Source organism: Topomyia yanbarensis, chromosome 2, assembly GCF_030247195.1.
Source record: "Topomyia yanbarensis strain Yona2022 chromosome 2, ASM3024719v1, whole genome shotgun sequence".
Lineage (NCBI taxonomy): Eukaryota > Metazoa > Arthropoda > Insecta > Diptera > Culicidae > Topomyia > Topomyia yanbarensis.
In genome coordinates, this window is record NC_080671.1 from 107,424,363 (window position 1) to 107,447,844 (window position 23,482).

The 23,482-nt window shown below is 37.3% G+C and overlaps 1 protein-coding gene across 19 annotated transcripts in view; it reads right to left on the minus strand.

The window, feature by feature from the left end:
* The window catches only part of LOC131679144 (thrombospondin type-1 domain-containing protein 4-like), a 180,538-nt gene that overhangs the window by 23,162 nt on the left and 133,894 nt on the right, over positions 1–23,482 (minus strand). For all 19 annotated transcript variants that reach the window (XM_058959762.1, XM_058959754.1, XM_058959755.1 and 16 more), the window contains exon 3: positions 21,171–21,372. In XM_058959762.1, the coding sequence (XP_058815745.1) occupies positions 21,171–21,372 (202 nt within the window). The remainder of the gene's footprint in view (positions 1–21,170; positions 21,373–23,482) is intronic.

A 23,482-nucleotide genomic window follows, 5' to 3' on the forward strand; every position in this document is an offset into this window, starting at 1 on the left:
AGACTCGATCCCTAATTTGGGGACACTTGATTATTTCTTGAAAACGTATTTAAAAGACCATGTAGGGTAATAAGCCTATTTTTACCCTTTTTCTATTATCATCCTACCAATCTGAAACCTTTGGTTAGAGCAGCGTCTGCCATCTTTGCTCAACGCATTGGCTCAAATGGTGTTGCGATAATTGGGGTACTCGATTAGAGTTTTTGTTGCGCTCAAACAGAAGATTTTCACCATTCTCAAGACAATTTTGTTATTATATTGGCTCTTAATAAGAGGCGAATGACCTTAAGACTAAAACCTCTATAATCGAAATAAAAAATGGCGCCTAATAACAAAGCAAAGAAGCTGAAATAATAAAATTAATAATGAAATAATGTGGTACCCTCCCTAATAGGACAAAAATTGGTACCTAACCCCATTCAATGTTATAAATGTATTGTGGTATTGATTAAATTGTTGTGATTACATATTACTATTTTTGTTACTACATATTGCGCATCTCTCACAAGATTTTTTTTACGAATTCCCCAAATCTCTGTGCAATTATTTGAAAGCTGTCGTTATTATGGTTGAGGAACGTCAAATATGGGATGCATGGTTGTATTACAGTTAAGTTTCTGTACGATGAAGCGTTCATTTTTGACATTATTTTTTTGTTATTTTATGGCAACAATGACTTCAATTGTTCTGGTGTGAATTTGGTTATTTTCAGTGGTGTGTATGAAGCATGGCGAAGGGGATCAAATCTCCACAAATTTGAAGGGATCAAGTGAACCCATAGCATCTATTTCAGCAAACTTTAGTAAAAGTATAGTTGAACAAAAAAATCAGCTCAATCATAACGTATTCATATAATTGACATTCTCCTGTCATTCTGTATGCAAAAGTATAGTATGTAGTAGGTAACTTTATCAATTGTATAAAAGTTTGCAAATTTAGAAAATAAATCTTCTTCAGTTCTTCTAAGATTTTTTTCTTTGAATAGGTAAAAATTCGGTAACACATGTCCAATTTATTTTTTTGTGTTAAAGAAACTTATGTTTAGATAAAACTGCGCAACTTTCTAGTATATTCGATTAATGTATTCAGATCCGCCTTTGAGTTACAATGATGGGATCAAGTCTCCCCAGGGATCAAGTCTCCTCAGTCTCCCCTAACGAGGGCATGTGATGTAACAATATCCAGGAACTACCCGGGTCCGGCGTATTGGTGGAGCGATAGGTTCAGCATTCTCCGGACAACCTGCCTAAAAGCCAGAAGATGCGTTCAGAGAACAATATCTGAGGCAGTCTGAGAAGAATGTAAGGTAACATTCTGGGCAGCCAGGGTCGCTTTTACAAGCGAGATAGTGCTAAGCAAGTCCATCTGCTACAAACAGCTGTGCAGAGAACTAGAAAACAATATTTCAAAAAGTAGAAGAGATCTGATGTAAGAGCAAAGGAACAAGATTCAAAAAATAACATTTGTAGTGGTAAATAAAAGATTTGGACTTTAAAAAAATGTCTTCCTTTGGACTTTGAAAATTTTTGAATATTGGATTTTCCTAACGAACTGGACTGGGGAGCATGATAAATATACGCATTACCAGAGGTTTAGGGTTCCCACTAAACTTTTGTGAAGAAATTTTTGTAAATAATTGTAGCCAAGCTTCACTGCCATAAACCAAAGATTATATGAATTTTACCAGCAAATTTTTGACCATCGAATTTTTCTATAGTACTGAACTGGGGAGTAAAACAAATCCACACATTACCAGGGCTTTAGGGTAACTGGTGCGTGTAATTTTAATCTTTTAGATAATATTAAAACTCTTACTCAAATTTCGTTAAAATTTATTCCTCCACGACTACAAAAATATTAAAGTTATTACGATATCCTGCAAAAAAAAAACAAATATCGCGTATGATCATCACATAATCCCTCAATCCCGCAATCGGTTCATTTAATCGTCGTTATTATTATTATGAAACCTACCACTAGCTAATTGAGCGACAACATTGTTCCTTTCACAGCCGCCCAACAATTCAATAAATTTCAATCCCATTGTTTCTGCAATTGCATTAATTCCGAGCGCTCCCATTATTGTACCGAAGCCAACATAGAACTTTGCGCGAACAAGCGCACCGACAACCATTTTTACTAACATGCGAACGGATCCGACAAAAGCGTTTATTATCATGGCGCGATTAAAGTGCCATTCACGATGCCTGTTATTGTTCTTCAAGCAGTCAGCACTCGTAGTGTAATGGCAAATTTCCACTTCACTCGGCCATAACCGGAAGCGTATGAAAATGGATTTTTCCTTTGCGGGTGAGCGTGGTATGCCTGCCTGATGCACTCACCACTCATGGTAAGCAGTCATTTTCCACATTTGTAGGACTATTTATAATGCTATGGTAAATCTGACTCGGGTAATTATTGTACATGTGAATGAACAATTTGTGAGGAATGTTCAAACTCGAGCTAATGCCGTCACGTTGTCGAGCCAGACCTCTTCAGACAAAGTGGTTAGCTTTTAACATGTAGCAGTTCAACTGCATGTGAAGTAGTCTGCAAAATGTGTAATATTGTTTGACATCATGAAGATATTGTTCAAGTATCTGAGTGTGTAAAATCAAATATACGGATTACATACGAGCAGTTGAAAATAAAAGTTTCAAGCCATTCTTCGTAAACACCTTTAATTCTGTTATAGGGTAACTGCGCCCTACTTCATCTTAGCTCCCGTATATATCCTCCCCATTTGAATACATTAGTTGGAGCAGTGTCTGCTATCTCTATTCAACGCATTCGATCAAATGGTAGGATGGATAAGGATGCGTTGTACTCGACTTTTTGTTTCTCGCTCAAACGCGAGTATTTTACGTTTTTCAAACCAATTTTTTATGTTACTGCTGCTTAGAAACGAAGCAAAGATGCTGTTACCTAGTTAAGCGCAATCCGATCACTGTAAACAAAGCTACGGTCTAAATAGTGTGGCATCCTGACTAATGAGCTAAATAAGGGCTGGTCTACCCTATAATAAGTCGTAAAAAAGATTTCAAGAGTAAACCTCAGACTGAAGTCCTTCCACATGTGAATCGCTTGCAAAGTTCTCCCTCAAAAAGTCGGCATATTTTTTTTAACCATTTTTGGGTTAGAACAGAACATTGAACATAACTCTTGTCATGTTACCGAAAACTGACTAAAATGTCGAAATATCTAATATCTGAACCGGTGTTATATGTACCAAAACAGTTTATTCGGCATTTTTACTAAATAATAATTTTGTTGTTGTTTCGTAACGACAAACAAAAAAGGGGAAAACCAATAAACTATATTTCCTCCAATTCTTCTTTCTACACTGTGCACTCTACGCTGCTTGTCGATCTGCTACTGTTGACGGAAAGGCAGGCGGTTTCTTCCGACCGGCCGGAAACACAATGGCCGCGTTCTCCCTGATCGTTTCTGGTGGCTGCTCCGGTAGTAGTCCTTGACATTTAGCTAGGAAGATGAGCTTTGCTCCTTTCTTGGAACCTTCTCAGCGACGTTGGCGTCGAATTGTCACCGCAGTAAACTTCCCAGGGGAAGCTCTTTGTCCGTGCTGCTTCGTTCTCCTTGGCAATTACCTGTGGAGGAGAGCTTGGCTCGTTTGACGGATCCTCCACAGTGAGAACGGACGATGCTTCGGATCTTTAACAATTAGCCGGGAACGCGAGTGGCTCCTTCACGATTAGCGTTCCACTAAGGCGATCCTGCACCACACTTGTAACCGGACCACGGACCGGCACTTTCGACGGGCTTAATTGGCCGTCTCTCACGCGCACTTCACACTCGGTCACTGTGGCGGAAAACTGTCCCGAAAAAAAGGATTGCTTATTCTCGGCACTTTCTACTACCGTGGTCCGTCACTATAGAGTTCTAGGCAAACCATTTCACATACACTACTTAAGTGGTTTGTTTTCCTTTAGCTGTCATATGTAAAACTGTCAGCTAATTTAATCATTTGAAATAGCTCGCATAAAGTGTTTATAATGGTGCTGAAATGTTCTTTGTCGCTGTCAAAGTCATTCCGAAGACGTACAATGCCGGTTGGTCATCATGAAAATAATCCGATTGAAAAGTTATTCTCGATTTGTTTTTCTCCACCTATGACAGGTGGAGGAAAACAAATCGTCGAACACACTAATACAGTTACAGATTGTTAAGTACTCTATCTAAGCTATCACTGCGATAGCCGCCTTCCACCCGACCAAAACAAAACCGACAAACCGCCTCAGTGCATAGATGTCATCGCCCTTGCAGTATATCCAGCAACCAATTGAACAGCAAAAGCAGAACGGTCACATAGCTAATCTCTATGTTATTTATTTACAATTGTACAACTAAAATTACTACACCCATCTGCACGCACAAAACCATTCACAAACGCGAAACTACACAAAAATTTACAAAAAAGTGAACGGTACCGAACAGCGGTAAGCATAATTTTATATGTCAACAAATACACTCTACGGAGTGTATACCCAAAAAATAAGTATATTTGCTCCCAACGCTAAATTGTTACCCTGACGGTTTACAGGGTACCGGCAGTACTTTTTACACAGATCTCCGGAATTCCACCATCGACGTAACCTTTAGGGCACCGTGTCAAAACGTCAGAGGATATAACGTCCGAAGGGTGTTACGTAATTACGTAAAATACATCGTGTATTCGCTTGTGCGCAGATAGGGTTGCCAACTCTGGAGAGGCATTGACCCGGAGATTTCTACTGACCCGTATGGGGGGAGGGGGGGTGGATTTTGAGTGAAACTAGCCAGAAATTGGAATCAACGCGATTACTCGACATTTTAAAGCTCTTCAATAGCTTTTTATTACGTATTGAGTGAAAAAGAGACAAGTATGTACTCTTTCATTCCAACTGTAAGTCGTCATGGATTTTAGCACTGGGTGTTTGAAAAATTACCAAAAATACGTCACAATTACCATAGAGCGTAAAGTTTTTACCAATCTTAGCGCGCACCACTCTTTCATGGCGTTAAAATAAAGCTATAAATTTTTCCTGTCTGAGAACGGTTTTGTCGGTTTAATTAGGTGTAGTATCTCTTTTTCCCAGCTAAGTGCCAAAAATACAAAAACACCAGCTACTCTCGCTGTGGAGGATAAGCATTGCTCTCCTCCACAACTAACAAAAAAGCAATGCAAATGAGGCTGGTCAGCGGCATCACGTTGGAAGCACTATGTGGTGTCGGTTATTCATCATCAGAGGTCCCAAAAAAGTGGCGAAACTCACTTCCTTTTCCAACAGTTAAGGATCGCTACAGGAGTAGCAACAACACCGGAATAATTCGTTTGATGTTGACCTAACCAGTTAAATTAGAACAAATCTGCCATACCTTAGTGCAGCCGCAGATACGCACCATCAACAGTGAAGTGATTTGGTAAAATTGCAACAAAATAACTTTTTACACCATTTTGAGTGACTTAGTGGGATGCAAAATTTTAATTGTAGCATATAGCGAAATATTAATTTCATTAATTTGTAGTATATTTGATTATTAATTTCATTAATTTGTATTATATTTGATTTGTTTTACATTTTCATTATTTTGCGAACGAAATCAGCAATATTTGGTGAAGTCATCTTCGTCGCCTTGAAACGAAGGGTTAGTCAGGCAAAATAAATCTGAGCCAAAGAATCAATTAATTAAAAAAAAATAAAATTATGCTTCTTCCCAACAAACCCAGAGAAATTGATGTAAAACCCGGAGGTTCGGAGATCGCTCCCGAAAACCGGAGTCTTCGGGTCAAACCCGGAGGGGCGGCAACCCTATTTCAAAATCATTATAAATTACACTTTGGGAAATGGTCAGGGCAAAACGCACTTGTGCGGGGGTAATGCACCGACAAGCTGACATGACAACTAGAACGATTTCGGTGAAAATTTTTGGCAAATAATTTAAACTATATTACGTCGGAACAGTAGCTCCATCCGTATAATGAGTTACACATCATTACGTAACATGTCTCCAGGGCCGTAGATAAAAAATACGGGCCCGGGGGGTCCAACGTACGGGCCTCCACCACTGTATATTGCCCGTGCATCACAAAGTTAAAGTTTGAAATCCATTGTGCTTACTGATATGTACCTATATTACACTGAAATTATATTATGTACCAGTTTTTGCTCTAGTTGTTTGTAGTGCCAATGACGGTAAAAAAGGAAGGCTATTAATACTCTATAGTATTTTGAATACGTCTTTGTACGTTTTGGTGACTTTGAAGAGGAATGTTTCGTCAATAGTATTAGTAAAAGTAAAGAAATGGAAAGATTAAAAATGTAGTACATAATTCCAAAAATATAAACATTATCTAAACAAAAAAATTCAAAAATTCCCTTTGTTCAATTGTACAAAAAACAAAATAAAGGGAAAACTTTATATTGAAAGTGTGTATAGAAAAACTAAAAATCGCAAAATCAACCACATAAACAAATTAAAGTCAATTGTCAAAAAAATGTATAATCGAAAACAAAAACCAAAATTAAGACCTGTAAGAATCGATAAAAGAAAACAGGAAACTAGACAATCAAATTTCAAAGATAAAAGAAGTCGAACATTGTTGAACAAATGGTGAAAATTATAAAAAAATCGGCAGATGTCATAAAACTTAAAAGCTCGAAAATAATAAAATATATTCAACATTAAAAACAAGAAATATTTAAAGCAATAAAAAAGTAGATAAAGCGTTAAGAATGCATAAAAGTAGAGGAATAGATATAAAAGACAAAAATAAAATAAACATGAAGAAATTAAAAAAAATTAATTGAACAAAAACGGACAAAATGGAAAACAAAAAATAGTATTAAACTAAAATGGTATATCATAGAAACACACAAAATTGAAAAAATAACAAGAAGAAATTGAAAAATAGATTAGATTATTTAAAGAATGGAAAACAACATTAGAAATGAAACTGGACAGAAATTCAAACAACAACCTAAATGTAAAACGAAGAAAAAATGCGCGTAATGGCAAAAAAAATAAATCTAATGTTTTCTAGAAGAATAAATAAAATGAAAAAACAAACCTATTGGAAAATGGCCAATAGAAAAAAGCACTTTCAAAATAGGTTATATGGGAAATGAAGAATAACAAAAATGAACAAATTGAAAGATTAAGGAACATGTGTAAAAATATAAAAAAAAAATATAATAAATAAGCAATGAGAAAAAATAAAACTACGGAAAACGGAAAGCTAAAAACTAGAAAACATGTACCAAAATACGAGAAATATAAATAAAGTGACAATAAGACATTTTGGAATGAATTTAAAAAAGGAAAAATGCAAAAATATATAGAGAAAAAAGAAAATAGAAAAAGGGAATGATATGAATGAATGGAACTAATATACTAATTTTAAAAGTTTGATGGAATGACAAAAGAAACAAATGAAAAAGCAGGGTATTAAAATATGAAACAACAGAAAAATAAAATAGAATAGAAAAATTGTAAATAAAATGGAAAAAAACTCAGCAATGACTATAAATTAAGGTAAGTGGTATGGAAAAAAAATGCAAAAATAAACAGCGTTAAAAGCAGGATAAAATAAAAATATGGTAACAATGGAAATAGATAAAAAAGCAGAATGTTGTAATTGCTGATATACCACGACTTGCAGCCTTCTTCAGTGTTTGTATCAATATGCGAAAGACATCAAACAAGAAAAATGTTTAATATAACATTCCACTAAGTCGCCCAAAAACAGTGCTTTTTTAAGTGCTGCAAAATATTGATCAACGAAATTTTAACAAAAATCCACGTAAAACTGGAGAAAATAGCGAAACATAGATCAAATTACAAATAAGGGTTGTTGTTGGATTTTACGCTATGCTGGTTTCGAAAATATTCATAAAAGCCAAATAGGCTCTGCTTTATTTCTTTTGTAGTTCATAGCACAAAATATGTCATATCGTCGCTGTTGTGCTATCTTATGACAAGTGCCATTTAGCACATTTCGAGAAAAACGATTTTTAAAGTTTCAGATTGAATATCTTGAAACTTATAAATGGTAAAAACAATTCAAAGAAGACAATTAATGCTTCTATCTATTCTGTATTAAACTCTCAAATATCACGAAGTTCGGTTGACTATGTTGCGAGTTTTCACTATAAATGTAAACAAAAGTCGCACTTACACGTGTCGTAGGCGTGTATTGATGACAAAATTTGAATGGCGTGTCATAATTGTGCATGGAAAATTTTCCATAGAAAAAAAGCATCAATTATTAACTTTTATTAATATCATCGGCTTTATTCGGCCTAGAAACAATCGATGAGATGCATTTTGAAGGAAATTGAGCAAGCAATCTAGAAAAAATAGTAATTTTTAATTTCAGTGTTGCCAAACATGAAATATTGCCAATTTAAAAGTAAAACTGCATATTTCTCCCAATACATGTATTTTTATTTTAAAAATTATTATGCCATTGTGTTCCTCAGACATTTTTACATATAAAAACATCTAAAACTTCTACAATACTTAAGCGAATCCCAAGATAAAGTGATTTAAAGCAAAAAACTGACAATTTCTTATCATTTTTTTCGCTATATCTCAGTAACCAAGCAAAATTTCCAAATTCTGAAAACGCCATTTTGTAGAGAATTTTCAGATTAGTAATTCACCGCAGAGTGTAACGTTGTGGTAGAGCATTTAGGTGTATTTTTTCGCATTTGTGAAGAGTTTTGTTGATTTAGTGGGGGCAGTACTTCGCATCCTTGAATATCTGCAAAAAATCAAAAAGCACCACCCACTCTCGCTGTGAAGGATAACCCAAGCGAACTGTGCTCTGCTCTGCAGTAAACGCAGGGCGTGAAATCACACTTCAGTGTCTTTCAAGAATCTTTGTGAGGAGCATATAATCCGTTGATCCATTGAAGTGAAGGTCGTGTGGGGTAAAGTGAATCTGAACCCAAATGGTGGTGAGCACTTTTTAAATATATTGACCAACACCGAGAGGGGCCCTACTTATCGATTAGGGTCTGCAACCCGAGAATGATGTTTATGATGACTGTGTGCTAGAGGATTTATAAAATGATGCTGAGAGTTCATCCGGGCGAAATCCGAATTACATGAACAAAGCCCCGGAATTTGCCTAAAAAACCGGTGTGGCAACCCTAAATAGAAGGTTGAGAAGTTTTCTTTTTCTTTCTAATTACTTTTGATAATTACCCAGCAGTTGCGAAGACATGACAATAAATCAAAAAAATCGATTTCATATTGACGAAATTTGAAGACAACCTCATGACTTCTAATCAAATCATTAATTTTTAACCCCTAGCAAGTCTGATCTAATTTTTTTTATTATAGAAATTCTAATCTCAGAGCCATTCACTTCTTCATTCAAGTTAGAAAATTTTCTTTAAAAAATTCTCCGTTCCTATGAGCAAGGTTAGGAATCGAACCCAGATGAGCTGCGTACATGGCAGTCGATGTACCAACTACGCTATGCCCGCCTTAGTCTGATCTTCTAATTTGGTACAAATACATATATTTGATATCCAATATGCAGTAGTTTTTAAAATCATACACAAGATATTGAATTTTTTTTGAAAGTAGTGACCAAAATTTTAGATTCCGTTAAAAATCCGGGCCCCCTTAAAAACTCCGGGCCCGTGAGAAACACCCCGTCCCCACCCCCCTCTCGGCGGCCCTGCATGTCTCTCATAAAAGAACACTACATGTACTCTAGTAAAAGTTTAGACAAGATGAGTTTGACATATTCAAACGAGCAGAAGTTTTTTTTTGTATTCAAGTGAGCATCTTATATAAACGTTTCAAGTAGAAAGTACAGTGGTATTGACCAACTTTGTGCTTCGGTTGACTTCTTGAAAAGCAAATCGAAAAAAACAACATTTTTCAAACACATTGTTTGATAAACCATTCCATTTTCGTTGTTCGAGAATGAAACAATTTACTATCAGATTTCAAAGGTTTTTCGTCGAATATGCGGTGTTATAATGTATAGAAATTGATAGGTCGTCGTTTTTAATATAAAAATATTCACTAAATAGTGATAATACATATAGTTGAGGATAACTAAGTTGTCTATTGTTTGAAGTAGGCAACTCTATTTTATATTCTTCTTTATGAAAATTAACGATGAAACGTCTACTTGTTCAATAATGAAAGAATAATTAGAATCTGTCAACAAACCATTGAGATATGGCCTTTTGAAGTAAACATTCTTTTATCCATTTTTTTAAATTTACACATAATATTTAAAGTTTGGTAAACAACCCTATTCTCATATTTTTTCAGTGCACCATATAAATAACACCTTTTGTACATTATATTTATGTAATTAAATGGTAAGGTTTCTTTTTAAAACCGCGACATGTATAAACGATCTAAATAGTCCATGGACAAACATGAATTCACGCTTGAAGTCTGGTAGAAAACCCATCTATGACTGCATACCACATCCACACCGTTGTAACTTTCGATTCCGTCAATGAAATATTTTCAAACTTGCAGGGGATGTACTTGATTACTAAATCTTTTGAATGTCAAGTACCAAGTTTTGTTTATAAAGATAGAACCAAACCCGTGGGTGTTTGCTGGTAGCCTTATGAAACATATCATAAAACTTCAAATCACCATATTCCTCCTTCCTCCTAAAGCTTTAAAGCGCTTTAGGTTATGCAATTATTAGGTTTTCAGATCATTTTTGCCTTTCTCATATAGAAAGGTTATGCAATCACTCTGAAAAACGGCAACCTAATCCCGGCCTGGAGGGCCGAGTGTCATCTCCCATTCGACTCAGTTCGTCGAGATCGGAAAAAGTCTGTATGTGTGTGTATGTATGTGTGTATGTGTGTGTATGTGTGTGTATGTATGTGCGTATGTGTCAAATAATGTCAATCATTTTTCTCAGAGATGGCTAGACCGATTTGCCCAAACTTAGTCTCAAATGAAAGGTGCAACCTTCCCATCGGCTGCTATTGAATTTTGGATCGATCGGAATTCTGGTTCCGGAATTACAGGTTTCAGAGTGCGGCCACACAGAAATTTCTCATATAAACTATAGGAAAAATTAAAAATAGAATTTTAATTTTTGATGCTAAATGTGTTCAAGGTGCATGAAACGTCGAGATTTGATGCAAACTCGAAAAAAAATTTGACGACAATTCACTTTTTTGGATTTTGGCACATTTTTGTCTTTCTCATATAGAAAGGTTATGCAATCACTCTGAAAAACGTCAACCTAATCCCGGCTGAAAAACGTCAACCTAATTTTTTTTTCGACTCGCATAAGGTTTCTGGATTTTAACAGGGGTGTAGTTGATGGTTTACGGAGAGGAGTTACACCCCCGCTCTACTGTTCACTCCCCTCCTTTAAAAATCTCCTTAAATCACCCCTCAGACCACCACCCCATCCAGCCCTCATACCCCTCCCTTTCAACCCCATCATCTTTAAACCGCCACTATATCACAAAGCATACCAATTTAAGCTGGGGAGTCGTTCGTTCATGGGACTTTCGCCCTCCTCACATACCCACCCCCGCATGACAAAATGAGTTAGCAAGCAGATAACATTGATCTAATGCTGATTAGGCTAATGGAGTAAGATATTTTTTTGTTTCAAGTGTTTCACCGTCAACGCGTAGCTCATCAAGTTCGTGGCTGGCATGCCATTGTGTATAAGTGCAAAGTGTACTAAGAATGTAATGGACATTTCCACAATTATGTTGAACATAAAAGCCTCCGTGCCATAGTTTAGAGAAATGAGAAAGGCACAATTGCACCGCTAGGTGGATTAAAACAGGTTTTTTTCTGTTTTAGATTAGAAAGATGGGTAGGTAATGTCAGAGACATTACCGTAATGAAGTTACATACACTTTACTGCCCATATAAGCATAAGAGTCCCATATGGATTTTTGTCGAATATGAGATATCTGTTGGATTGTATTCTGTATCACCACTGAATCATAATGCACAAATTGGATTACCGGGTTTGTTCAGAAAATATCGAAAAAAATACCAAAACATGTTTGTCCCATCTATAAGGCTCAATGAAAAATGTAAATGTTGAACAGCGCATTTCTCGGCTTGCTGTTTTTCAATATGGGACTTTTATGCATATATGGGCAGTTTAGGTTGTTAATACGAATTCTGCAATTTTTACTAATTTCTGAAAGGTTTTATTAAAATAAGTCATTTCCGTATATCTAAAGGAAATAACGAAATAACGATACATGTATATCCGGTTCTCTGCTGTTGCCAAATGAATTGTTTCACTTCCATTAAATGCTCTTTTCAGGGTTACCATATGAGGATAAATATGTTCGAATATTTAAGATTTCGATGTACGTGTACCGATATTTCGGTGTTTCCATTAGAAATTACGAAATAACTGATTTTAATACAACCGATCAGAAGATACTCAAAACTGTAGCATTTGTATTAACAGCCTAAAGTGTATTCTACTTCACTCCGGTTGTATCTCGGACATTACCCACTAGAGTGGGAATTGGTTATATGAAAAAAAAAAATAAAATTTCGCTCCGAGTAACTATTTGGGTCCCATTTAGCTGCCAGAACAACTCTGTAAATTTTTAGTTCGACCAGTGAAACTATATTTTTGCGCCCACGGTTTAAGGTATGCATGGGATTTCGTATGGGGAAAACGTCTTTTACAAATTAATTGTTCCAAGAGTCGCCCGTTACCTCCTAAAAATAAATAGATATCTGATTTTTATAGAAAATTTGTCAAGGAAACAAAGTCTAGAAGACCACGAAACGATGTGATACTTGTGGAAAAAGTTAGTAAGCAAAAACCGATTGATGCCCTGAAGATTAATGAAACTTTTACTTTTCATGGCATCACTGCTGCTGACGGTCGAATTATATACAAAATCTTTAACTTTTTCTTATTATGTACAAAAACAAACTCAATTTATCCCTTTAAACTCTTGTGAAGCCAAATAGTATAGATAAATGATTTAGACACATTAAGAGAAGATCAAAACAAAATTGCATATAATTGGACAACCAGCAGTAGTGGTGCTAGAAAAAATGAATATTTTATCAATCGTCAGAGCATCAATTGGTTTCAGCTTAAGAACTTTTTTCTCAAGCATCAGATCGTTTCGTAGTTTTCGAGACATTGTTTCTTTGTTAAATTTCCTACAAAAGCCACATAACGGTTTATTTTTAGGAAGAAATGGGCGACTTGTGGAGGAATTATTTTGCATTATAGAATCCCTTGTAAACTTTAAACAGTGGGCGCAAAAATATAGTTCAAGGATCGAGCTAAGAATTTGCACAGATCTTCTAGGACCAAAATAATACCCACAAAGTTGCTCGGAGCTGGAATCTATTTTTTGTTCCACCCACCAATCTCTTTTTTTGTTCTTAGTGTCATGTCTGGTAGGTCTATGCTAAAACTAAGGATATGTTATTGTTTCTAACCCTTACCACACTGGCCGGAGTCGGCGGTAAAACATGATGATGAGTTATGTTCTACCATAGACCATGCGGTAGACTTGGGTGCAACGCCCAACTCCTACTCTGCATACGGCAAAGAATTCTTCACATTTCCTTTCGATTATGCCCATATGAGCCTGCCTAGTTCTAGTTTTCCGTTCTAAGTTTATAACTGATTCGCTCTAGAATACCTATCCGTCTTTCAATTTCATTGCTTTCGTTTCTCTTAGTCTCAAATTTGCCGAAAATAGCCAACAAAATCGATACAGTAGAACCTTGCGGCAATTAAAACATAGTAACATATTGTAACACCTACAGATCGTTTAGCATCCTTCCAGGGGTACACAATACTCTGTTTTAATTTCTCGGTATCTTTATTTTCCTTACCCCTAACCGTACCACTTTCCCCATCCTTCCCATCAGGGAAATGATGAAAAGACGATTCACGGCAAAGCGCAAATCTCCGGTCAACATGGGTATCGTATCATTTGAGCCAGACGCTACTGATTCCTGAGGTGTTATAATCGGGTGCTTATTCGGCAGCAGTATAGCATAAGCGGCACTGTGCTTGCACATAGATAAAATTTTTGGCTTCGGACAACTCCTGGTGCTTGAGGATTCCGATCGTGGGTGTACCGTAATGCATTCTAGCCCAAATATTGCTACAAAACCGGCACATATAGGCAACAACTGGGACAAGCTCTCGTCAGCTTGAATATTTAGCAAAGTTAATGACTGGAACGCGATCTTGCATGCTGTAAACCTTTGGGATGTCACTGGGGATTCATCATTCCACAGAAACCTTTGGCAATGCTGGTCTTCGCTGTTGATCCGCAAAGACAAAGACAGATACCGCTTTTTGACCTGGAATAGCTGCATACGCTTATACTTCATTTTGATTCAGATATGCTTAGAACTCTTTCATTATTTCTAGACAGCGAAATATTTCAGTGAATCTTGCAACCGAATGAGTCTATAAACCATGCCATTTTGTTACTTATGTGCAGGCAACAAAGTGTTTTTTTTAGTTTATTACAAATTTTACCGCAAAACACATGCCAGCAATAATGGTAAATATCCGTGAAAGCATCTTAATGGGAATCAGGGTCAAAGCAAACCACTTACTTTCGTTCCAACCTGTTCCGTATTTGTAATGTATCCACCATTCGCAGCGGTGACGGCAGCGACAATATCACCCCACTTCAAAATAGCCTAGACGGCTCCTTCGCTGTCGCATAGAGTCCGCCAGAGCAAGACAAAGTAACCGCATCGCAGTTCATCACCCATAAAGTGTCACGCGGCATTTTAGCGCCACTACACCGCTATCGAGTTAATTTACACAGTTGTGGTAGCTTGCTCACTCCGACGCAGACCACCCGCGCGCAACCGCACGGCGCGGCATGCCAATTGCCGCGGTTCCCTACCGTCATGGTGCCAATTTATTGGCTATAACTGAGCGCTTGACTACAATGTTACAGCAGGTGCGAAGCCATCAATTCTGAACTGATACTGAATGGCTTTGTGTTGTGGTGTGCCCGAGGGGTGATGCAACAATTCGACTTTCGCCGAAAACTCCTTACCGATCTAACTTGATTTATAACTTTCATTTGGCTCCCTTCGTGAATCTTTCCTGGGATGATCTATTAATGCAAAGTCAGAAAGTAGGAAAATATATGATAAACAAGCAATAAGAGCGTCCATCTGTTGAGTTATGTGACCCCTCGTCCATCAATGTGTTGCCCGTGACGAATGGCTCTAATCACATGAATTAGGTGAAACTGACAGCGACACGACACGGGTTCCATGCGGCGGCGGCGGCACACCCCGGCCAACATGTACCTACAGTTTGTTATGACGCTGTCGACAACTCACTTTCCGACGAGAATGAGGGGAAAATTTTGATGTTTATATAGAATGGGGTGGATTTGTGCTGGGGAAAACCTGTCTATCTTTTCCAGCCGAAAGTCGTTAAAACGCGTTTAGAAATGCTCCATCAAGTAAATATTTATGTGGAACAGCCAGTGTCTATATGCTCAGTACGGAACGGAATAGAACGACGAAAGTGCTTCGAATTCCCACGCGCGAAGCGGCGAAGAAATGGGGGGAGGCGTAATGGAAAAGCCGTACCTGTGGTCAAGGTTTATTTATGGGAATTCGCCGAGCATAGCCAGCTGTTGTTTATTGGGCCGGATTCCTACACTCTGCTATTGTTGATTTAGTTTGTTTTGTCCTATATTTTTCCATTTTCATGATTTATTGTCTCGACAAGGTACGGAGAACATCTTTCAGAGACAAATAAATGGCATATTTGCTGAGATAGTGGTTATAGAGTAACGAGTTTGTGATGAAGGGGTGTGTATGTGGAAAGGTATGGTGATTTATCTGGTTTTGGTTTCCTTCGGAAATCATAAAGTAATCAAGCGTCTCCATAGTATTATCTAAGAATTGCAAAAGGGGTTAAAAGTTGAATTGTAGCAACTATGTATACCAAGCAAATCCATTGTTGAATGCTGCCAGGACGGTAAACTTCAAATTTTTTGGATGCCGTTTTTCACCAATAACAGGTGAGGTCGCAGGGCAACATCAAGAGAACTTCAAATCGGTTAAACCCATTCCCCAAAGAGCTTAAAGTTTGGGAATTTTGTCCAAATTGTATGGGGAATTACTCGCAGTTCACAAAATCACCGCTAGAGGTCGCTGTAAACATCCGAACACGGAAAAAAAACTGAGAAGGAGTTAAGCTTTTGAAGATATGCCACACAATTTTGTCGAAGACTGTAAGACAATCCAATTAACGATTAAATAGTTATTAACGTTAATAGTTGGATACCGTTGATTAACATTCACAAAGAGCGTACTCCGCTTATCTCATGTAGGGGAACATGGGGAGACTTGACCAAGCGCAAAATTCTATTTTTGGCTATGGCGTTTTCTATTCGGTTCCTAATTTTTTTTCAAAAGTAAAATTGTTTCGATTCCTTAAGGTAATTTTAAAAGTTTGGAATGAAAAATCTCTCCCTTACAGAAAATATTCCGTGATTAATAAAGATGATATTTTAGTACTATAATAGTAATTAGTAGTCGAGTTTAATAAAAGAAATTACATCATTTAATGGAAATTAAATGATGCAATTTCTTTTATTAAACTCGACTACTAATTACTATTATAGTACTAAAATATCATCTTATTCCTTATGAAGCAGTGAAATGATTTTACATAAAGTGGAGCAATGGAACAGTTATTACTAGAATTTTCTTGACATTGAACGCAATAACTGTTAAAGAGACTTGTCCAAGATTTCATGGGGAGACTTGACCAAGTGGCAATGACTATGCTTTGGTATCTACTGTTAATGTTAATCAAGCCATAAAAAATCCCACCTCAAATATAAGTCTATATATTTTAGTGTTAGTAAATAAAGTTAGCAGTAGTAGGACTGATTTCGTGAGTGTGAAAATGTAGTGTAAACAGTACAGTCAGTGGCGGATCCAGAGGGGGGGGGGGGGGGGGGGGTTTGCTTGCTTTTATTGATTCATGCTTTTATTAATTCAACACCACCTATCACCGTGCAATCAAGCAAAGCGTACAGGCTGTTTGCCAATACCCAGACAGGTGCACATCGATCTTTCCACATGGGTGGATAGTCTCATTCGACACCGTTGTGCCGTGTTGAGTATTAGCACCGTTCGCTCTCATCGCAGAGATGTGGTGTATCGTGTCGCGCGTCGGTGCTTGTTGGTTGCCTGTCGCAGTTCCCAATGCTCTGTAAATCCAACTGAACTGGCATTGGTTGTACGATGACGGGGCGGACAGGCGAGGGCTATTAGAATCATTCGAATGCCGATAAGTGTCTTTTTCGTCATATCTGGTATCGCCTATAACTTGAGAATGGATCAATAAAAAATGTTCTGCACGGCTCAAATATTAAATTCCGTTAGAACATTGCCAGCTTGGAAAAAGTACCTAAGTATACCATAATCTAATCCGTGCTATGCTCTTATTATATTCAGCAACTCCTACTGCCTGCAAACAAGCAAAGCGTGCACGTTATCTGCGCTGCATGCCCAGTTGCGGGGTCATCGATAGATATTTCCATTTGGCTACGTGCAGATCTTCTCGCATTGATGGATCGTCTGATACACTGGCTGTAACATAGCTGCCAACGTTTGTTCGTTTCATCACTATCGCTGAAACGTGGTGTACGCTGTTGCGCGTTGGTGCTCGTTGATCGCCTCGAGACGCACCATGCGCTACTCAACCGACATCAGTTGTACGATTATGGGAATGATATTTTGATGATAGGCAAAGGATACTCGCGTCGTTTGAATGTCGAATAGTGAATTGTCCGCCGTATCTGATATCACACATAACTTCTAAATATGTCAATCTGAATCAATATTTTGGAATGGTAGAGTATGGAGTCATAGTAATGCGGAATACCATTCCAAAGTACTGTACTCATCTGTCCAGCCAGAAACGTCATACCATTGCTTAAAAAAGGTACATATACCTGTACAATTACAATGTCAAACCCTGGTAATGTTTGGATTTGTTCTGTTCCTTCTGTTCTAAATTCAAAATAACGAACTTTTTCTACGACGAACCAAGTTCGATAAAAAAGTTTAAGTACGTGAATACAGTATGAAGTTATATACAATTTACCATATTCTTAGCGAACTATTGCTAATAAAAGCTATTTTCGGAATGGGGTTAACGAGTAAATGACGGAAAGGATATCTGAAGCCATTTTGCAATCCAAGATGGCAACTTTCGATTTAGATTAAATTTCAATAACCTCGGCAATGGGGTTGATGAGTAGATGCTGAAAATCGGTGTCGGAAGCCATTTTGAAAATCAAGATGGAAACTTCTGGTTTGGATAAATTCTCTATAGCCTTCACAATACGGATATTTTCGGAATAGCGTTCACGAGTACATGAGAGAAATCGATGCTAGAATCTATTTTGAAAACCGAAATGGAAACTTCTGGTTTGGATAAATTCTCTATGACTCTATTTACAGCAATACTGTTATTTTCGGAATGGAGTTGACGAGTGCATGACAGAAATCCAAAATGGCAACTTACAGTTTAGATTAATTCTTTATAACCTTCACAATATGGATATTTTCGGAATGGGTTTCACAAGTACATGACGGATATCGGAAAGCATTTTGAAAATCAAAACAGCGACTTCCGGTTTAGGTAAATTCGCTATAACCTTAGCAATATGTGTATTTTCGGAATGTGAAAATTATGTAGTAGATGTGTAGGAATAGATATAGTGATGGTTATAGACAATTTTGGTCAACCGTAAGTCACTATCTTGGCCTTCAAAATGTAATCACTCATCTGATCGCCAAGTCAATTTCAAAAATACCCTTATAGCTACGGTTACAGGGAAATTTGTTCGACCAAAAGTCGCCGTCTTGGTTTTCGATATGGCGCCAAACATCCATTTACATCATATACTCATCAACCCTTTTGAAAAAATCACCATATTATTAAGGTGTCAGAGAATATTGCTTAACCGCCAGTAACCATTTTAGATTTCAACCCAATTATCGAGACTTCGTTGGATAATTTTCTCCAACATTTGCAATTGCAATCCGACAATACGAGTTTTTTTTGCTTCGATTATAGAGGTTTTAACCTTAAGGTCATTCGCCTCTTCGGGTTATAAAAATCCCTTATGATTTTTTTTTTAATCCTATGTGCGGGGTCGGGACTCGAACCCAGGTGCGCTGCGTACAAGACAATCGATTTACCAACTACGCTAGACCCACCCCTACAATATGAGCTATGGTCAGGGGCTGTTTTCCGGTTTTGGAATGATGATAACTTTCAGTTGTTACCAGTCACCGGGTACAATATTCTGCTCAAGAAACCGGTTGAATAATTTTACACGCGTGTATTTACAAGTGTATATTTATTTTTACTGGCGTAAGATCTCTCAATTGCAATTAATGTGCAAATTAATTTTGTTAAATTATCGTTGGAAATTTCATCATTATCAAGGGTGAATGGATAGAATTGTTACTTGAAGGAGCATTGCGAATGATATGCCGTGCGGGATAATAATCTGAACCAACTTTCCAAATTAAATTAAAAAACCTAACGATTCGTATATATTCTAAAGAGCATGTTTTTCTAGGCAAATCATCAACAGAGCGTTGCCAATAGTTGCTCTTTTTAACATGACGTAAACTGTCAATTGTGTCATTGGATGAAGTATAATTTTATTCTTTTATTGCATAAACCGATAGAGCTCAACTTTCTTAACCCTCTAGTTCCCACCACCGCCTCTAGGCGGTCTCTATAAAAATCTAAATAAAACTACTAAAACATGATTGTATGTTGTCATCCGAACTAGCATTTCTTCCCAACACTCACACCTTTCATACGCACATATTGTTTGAATATTCGTAGCTTTCTGTCAAAGGAAATTGAAGCTTAAAGTTGAAAAGTCGAGGAAAACGTGGAAAAAAACTATTTTGTGTTTAGTGGTAATCTTCATTAAACTAATTTTAACTATTTTTGGAAATTTCAACAACTAAAAAAATATTTTTGAGTAGCCTGTTACTAGCATTTCACTGTAGATGTTAATTTGTTTAGTGGAATAATTCGGAAGTTTAGCTTTTTTGGTAAAATACTTTGCCCGCCTAAAGGCGGTGTTGGGCACCTGAGCGAAAAAAAAAATCAGTCTTTAATGATTACTTATCGTACCGAAACTAGCATTATGTGTAAATTTAGCTGAAAAGAAGCATGTTTTAAAAACTTTGGGTCCTTATCATTTAATAATATTTAGGGGAGTCTGGGGCTAGTTGCGGAAACTTTTTTCTCCTTTGGTGTTAGACATATAGTGCTGTCAGACGCTGTCTGAATGTCTGTGGTATCTTAGAAGAAGTTATTCAAAACATAATGTTCTACAACTTTGTCGAAGACATCGACCCTCTAAAAAAATGTTAACCAAAAAATATTCTATGTAAAAAGTTGCTGAATAATATTGTGAACATATCCTACGAAGAAATGCTGGCTCTAAAATGACATCTAAGACCTCAAATAGGTTTTGTCCCACATTTTTTGGATTGGTCCCACTGTGCGCCCTTTGCTAATATTAAGCAGAAGTATCCAACTTTAAACGTTAATAACTATGGTTGGTTGGACTTCGACAAAGTCGTGCGGCAAAAGCTTCCTAGTTCTTTTCGTATTCAGATGTTTACAGCGACCTCTAGCGGCGATTTTGTGAACTGCGAGTATTTCCCCATACATTTTGGTAAAAAAATCCATACGAATTTCAAGCTCTTTGGGGAGTGGTTTTGGTTAACCGATTTCGCCCAAGTTTTGATATTGTCTTCTTTTCGTGATTTGGTAGGATGATGGGAGGTATACATTAGTTATATCATAGATAGTCGTTTTATTGTCACCCTGATCATAAGCTTCGTATTGATGAAATTATGTGTGTTTACAAAAAAATAGTTCACGCCAAAAATATAGAATTCGAACGTTTGGTTGGGTTATTTTGGTGGTTCCCGGAATATATTAAGTTTTTGTTATGATTCTTTTTCATAATTTGGGGACACACTGGTTTGCATTAACTACATCAACTAAAGTTACCTAGATTAATATTTCGCAGCGCACCCTCTACTACCGTCACAATATTAATCGTTCATTCACCCACAGATTGACCACGACAGCTACTTACCGAGATAGTTCTGACTGTTCTGCAGCTCAGTTACGGTGACATTGTACGCCCCAGCCGGAATCGTGGCCACGTGGACGTATCCGTTGACCTGCTGGCTCTTGGTGTAGATAGCGGAAACGGGCCGGCAAACGGCCGAGGTGCCACACCGCACAGCGCCATTATTCATAAACGTGCCGGATATCACGCCACTGTTGTGAACAGCCTGAAAAAAAGTTAGAGAAATGGGAATTAGCTTTAACACAAACCGTGCCAAACAGTTTTTTTTACTAGTTGGGTCGTATGCAAAATTTGCGTGACATTTTTTTTTTCTCCTTCGAGGTTTCTAGCCTCACAGCTGGTGGTCGTAAGAAAGAGATTTCGGAAAGTGACCGCCTGGAAGCCGCAGTGCCATTCGGTGGAAGAAAAAATGAGGTGGTTTTTGCGATTTTCCATTCGGGCGGGCACGGAGCTTCGGTAGGGAGAAAGTTTCCCTGTTCTTGGTCAACTTTGCGAAACCACAGGCGATGGCAAAGAATGTGATTTTGGTTCAGGATATAAACTTTATCTTCGAAGAATGCTTGACGTTTTTGCTGTCGCTCTGCTTGAATATTCACTTCGATAAATCTTGTGCTACCAGGTGTTGCAAAGAACCTTATCCTGGTTTTGCTATGTTCTTTTTTTTTTGGTTTGACTGCGGATGAATGATTTGAAGACGCGGTAAGTAAATAAAGTGTTTCTTTGTCGGGTGAATTGATGTAGGTTAAGTATTCAGGATACAGTCTTGGTCGAAAAAACGGTTCAATGCGGTTTATCATCATGATCAAGGTGGAATATATGTTGATGTTGGTGCTTATTTATTCTTGGTGATCCAACTTTTAGTAGTAGTCTCCACTAGGAAAATATGTCGGTTTGTCTCACTTTGAGGTTTTTGCGTATAATTTTTTTTTATTACTGCTATTGTAATACTTTTGGAGTTTAGATTGAATGCTTTGACAAATAATTTATTACAATGATGTGCGGCGAATTTTGAGAGCAAACATTTTTTTTCATTCCAAAACAATCTGCAATAATACCCACCGTTCCGCAGTGCTGTTGAAACATGAATACTCCATCACTTGAATAGAAAATGTGTCTTTGGTTGGCCTCCAGGAAAGGCTCAGGGGTTGGTCGAAGAAAAGATTATTCATCGGTAAGAAAGCCGACAAGGATCACATCTTCAGCAGAAGAATGATGAAAATTGCATGGACACGGCAAAGACGACGACCGAGGGTGACGGTGAGAGGACACAAGCACAAAGGCAACAGTGGCAGTATGCTATGTAGATAAAAATTTAAACTTTGCGGCTTATCATTTTCAGCCCTTCGAGGCGAAACTGTGTGTGTGTTTGCATTTAATTTCCTTCCACTGTTATTCATAATTGCGCTCTATTATGTGTGGATGTATACCTACTTATCCTCTCCAACTAGGTCATATCTGGTTAATGGTGCCATTTCTCGATTAAGAAAGTGAAGACATTGCTCCAAAGCTGACAGAGATCACCCCTAGGAAATGAAATTTTCAACTCAAAATTGGTAGAACTTTTTTTCCTCTCAGACGTAATAGAAGTTCGTTTAGTCGTACCATATTTTCCTTGAAAATTTAAATATAAAATAAAATACTGTGGGAAATTCTCAACCAGCAACCCGAAAACTGGTTTTCAGCGAAAACCGGTTTTCATCCAGTGAAGAAATTGGCCGTAGGTCAGACAGCTTACATATCAGCAATTCCATGAAAAAAGTTATACGATCTCTCAGAATTTAATATTTTTTGCAGAATCCTTATCCTTATCGAAAAATATTAGGCACGTATTGTTTTATTTCCTTGTTTTACTGGTCAGGAAAATCGTGATTTTTGAAAAGTTTATTGTTTTAAAAATTCATAACTTCTGAACCGCTGAACTACTTCAATATTTTCAGTTAAAAGACAATTTAATTCTGCATAACGTACTGAAAAATTAGGCTGGCGGCTTCAGATGTTCTGAAGAAATAATTTTTTAAAAATGAAAAAATTATTTCACCTCCACGTATAAACCACACATGCAAGAAGACGATGAAGACGCATGGTAGTTCATCTCCATCGAGTCACAGCGGCTGCGACTAACGAAATCTATGAGTTACATACAAACTGCGTGCAACATTCGTTTCAGTCTGGAGGCCGTAAAACGTAGAGACAATTTCAGATATTGCAGATCCTGCCCTCACCTTACGTTCAAAATATTTTTACCGAGTGTCAACTTTTACTAGACTCATCTCTTCTTTATTTGGATGGAAAACAGCTCCCACCTAGCTTCCAGC